At 54.0% G+C, this 2795-nt stretch overlaps 1 protein-coding gene across 1 annotated transcript in view; it reads right to left on the reverse strand.

Annotated features, from left to right (window-relative positions):
* Positions 1-1120: 1120 nt before the first annotated feature.
* The window catches only part of KLHL18 (kelch-like family member 18), a gene marked incomplete at both ends in the record, with an annotated part of 7645 nt that continues 5970 nt past the window's right edge, over positions 1121-2795 (reverse strand). The window contains 2 exons of the mRNA XM_010086086.1: positions 1121-1232; positions 1552-1656. Of these exons, the coding sequence (XP_010084388.1) occupies positions 1121-1232; positions 1552-1656 (217 nt within the window). The remainder of the gene's footprint in view (positions 1233-1551; positions 1657-2795) is intronic.

The raw sequence follows: 2795 nt of genomic DNA on the forward strand, positions 1-2795 counted from the left end.
CGGGGTCCCACCTCTCCAGCCTGCCCAGGATCCCACAGACTGTTTCAACACACAGCTGCAAGCCGGCTGGGGAACGTGGGTTTCGTTTCTTGGTCTTGTACAACGTCATTTTGTGTCGTTATTACGGTTTTCTAACCTCCTGAACCCCACCAGCCGTTGCACTTCACCCCGCTCCCTCTGAACTCAGCCCAGTAAGGAGCTGGAGCCGGTGACTGGGAGCAGAGCCCACTTTCCCCAGTCGATGTGCTGAAGAAACCACAGCAATCGCAGCTTTGAAGATGCTCCGTCCAGCTCTGTCCCCTTTCATCAACTTCTGCATGTTTTAAACAGGCACCAGAGCCCCAGCACCAAAAGGACTGAACACCCTTCCATTAAAAGTTCAGCTGCCAGGGGACTGTGTCTGGATTTCAGGGGATTCATTCTCCTCCTGCACACGAGATCATGCTGCTGCCCCAAGGCAGAACCAGCCAAGGCTCTGGCAGACCCAAGAGGGTCCCAGCTGTCCTTAACGGTCCCCTGGGTATTTGTAGGAGGGATATCTGGCACCTCAGGGGGAAAAAAAGAAACAAATCTCAACCAACCACCATTTTTTATCCCTTGCGATTCTACAGAGACCACTGGATGGACCCCGTCTGTGAGGGCTCCTGCACTGCTCCAAACCTGTCATGCTCGGGACGCACTCAGCCGAGCGGATTGGCAGTTCTTGGCTTTGGGGTGCTGCGGGCTGCAGACAACAGCCTGCCCTGATCTGCTGAGCGAGGCAGAAATGGGTATTGCTGCTCCCAACAAACCCACTATCAGGAATTTCCGAGAGCAGTGCGCTAGGGAGAGACCCAGCTTCAGAGCTCCCAGGGACACAAGGATTTAAAGGGTGCAGGAAGGAGGGAGACAATCCTTTTGGTGCCAGGGAAGAGGAGCAGCGCTTCCAATCCGGTTCCCAGTGGGTGCCTGGCTAGCTGATTTCTTCCTGAGCCAGAAGAAGGGCTCTGGAAATGACAGAATTGGGTGGTGCAAGCCCTTCTGACACCCTGGGTGCACATGGAGGCTTCCCCGCCCCAGCCTGACCTTTCGGCTCCCTGCAGCAGATTAATTTCTGCACGAGGCCAGCGGGAAGACTTACGCTGTTGAAGATCTGAAGACCGTCATGTCCTCCCGAGACGTAAATGCGACCCTCGAAGACGGTGACTCCGGCAGCGCTGCGGTTGGAGCTCATGGGGGTCACCACCGTCCACCTGGCCAGGAGAGGGGAGAGGTTAGCGAGGGTCCTGCAGGCATGGCACACACCCAGCCCCCAGATTATCTCAACTGGGTCCCATTCTCTAGGACTGGGTTCTCATAACTCTCCTTTTCCTGCCTGTTTTATTTAAACCATGGTTTTGTTTGCTTGCATCCAGGTAAGCTCTTGCAAGGAGGGATTCTGCACCGCTGTCGGGATGTAAATGTTTTTCTGCATCATTCACTACGTTCCTTCTACAGCCTGGATTCCCAGCGGTGCCACAGCCCCAGCGGCAAATGGATGGATCAGCTTTTAGGGCATGCAAGAGCTCTTACTTGTTTGTTTCTGGAGAATACGACTCCACGGAGTTGAGGGATGAGTTTCCATCATATCCGCCGCAGACGTAGATCTGACCGTCCAGCACCACTGTCCCCATGGCACTGCAAGGAGCAGGACCCCGTGAGATGGCCGGAGGCGCTGCCAAACCCCACCAAACCTCCTCCTCCTGCTTCCCCTCCTGGCTGCCCAGCCGCTCCAACCCCACCCGAGCTCTGAGCCCCGCAAGTCGCGGCAGATGCTTGTGGGATAGCCACACCCTGTTTTCCTGATCAAAGGAATTAAACCAAAAGACATGGAGATATTTTGCCCTGGATGATGGGTCAAAATCCCAGTAATTCCAGCTTTCCACGAGGGACCTCCCTGCTGCTGCTGGTGGGAGATAACGCTGGCGAGGGGCGTCGCCGCACAGCCTCAGGAGATGCGCTAATTGCTGTCAAAGGTAAAGTTTGGCATGAAACCCTTAAAGCATCGTTAAACCGAGGTGCCTGACCCTGTTATCACACCTTGTAAATGCCATATTTGCCTCCCAAAGGGACTGCAGACAAGAGACTAGGATCCCACCTGGAAAATGGAGCCAAAGCTTCTCCTAAAATCTCATCAACGCAATCCTCAGCGATAAAACCCCAGCGCTACAGCCGGAGCTGAGCGGTTTGTACAATAACTGACATTTTCCTCCAAACCAGAGCATCCGATGCCTGTTCTGCTCGGCTTCAGGGCAGAACAACCCAATCGGGGAAGAGCAAGATGTGGGAAAACCTCCCAGGAACCTCATTGCTATGGAAAAACAACAAAAATAAAAGCTTTTCCACTACAAATTGGATGCCCCCGATTTTACGTAGTTGGCTGCTTGCAGTGTGCTCAACATCTCGGACCACAAAAAACCCAACCAGACAAACCACGATGGTAAAGAAATGCTGCAAAGCTCGGAGAAAAGCGAACAATTCAACAACTCTCAGTGACATGAGTGCAAAAAAAACCGCAGCAGGAACCCTGGACGCCAGGAAGATGTTTAAACACAGCAGCAGCTACCGTGCTGCGGTGGGGAGGACACGACGATGGCACAACTTCATAGGTGGGTTTCCAGAATAACGCGGGGTAAGCTCCCGAACCCACCCGCAGGGCGATCTCTGGGCTGGTGGGGACTGGGCAGCTCTGTTCATCGAGCACTAACACCCTCCACTCAGCTGGAAACTCCCCTCCCAGGACGATAAAAAAAATCCTCTCCTTCCCAGCTGGGATT

The sequence above is a fragment of the Pterocles gutturalis genome, unplaced genomic scaffold (genome assembly GCF_000699245.1).
Source record: "Pterocles gutturalis isolate BGI_N339 unplaced genomic scaffold, ASM69924v1 scaffold45805, whole genome shotgun sequence".
NCBI classification, from domain to species: domain Eukaryota; kingdom Metazoa; phylum Chordata; class Aves; order Pterocliformes; family Pteroclidae; genus Pterocles; species Pterocles gutturalis.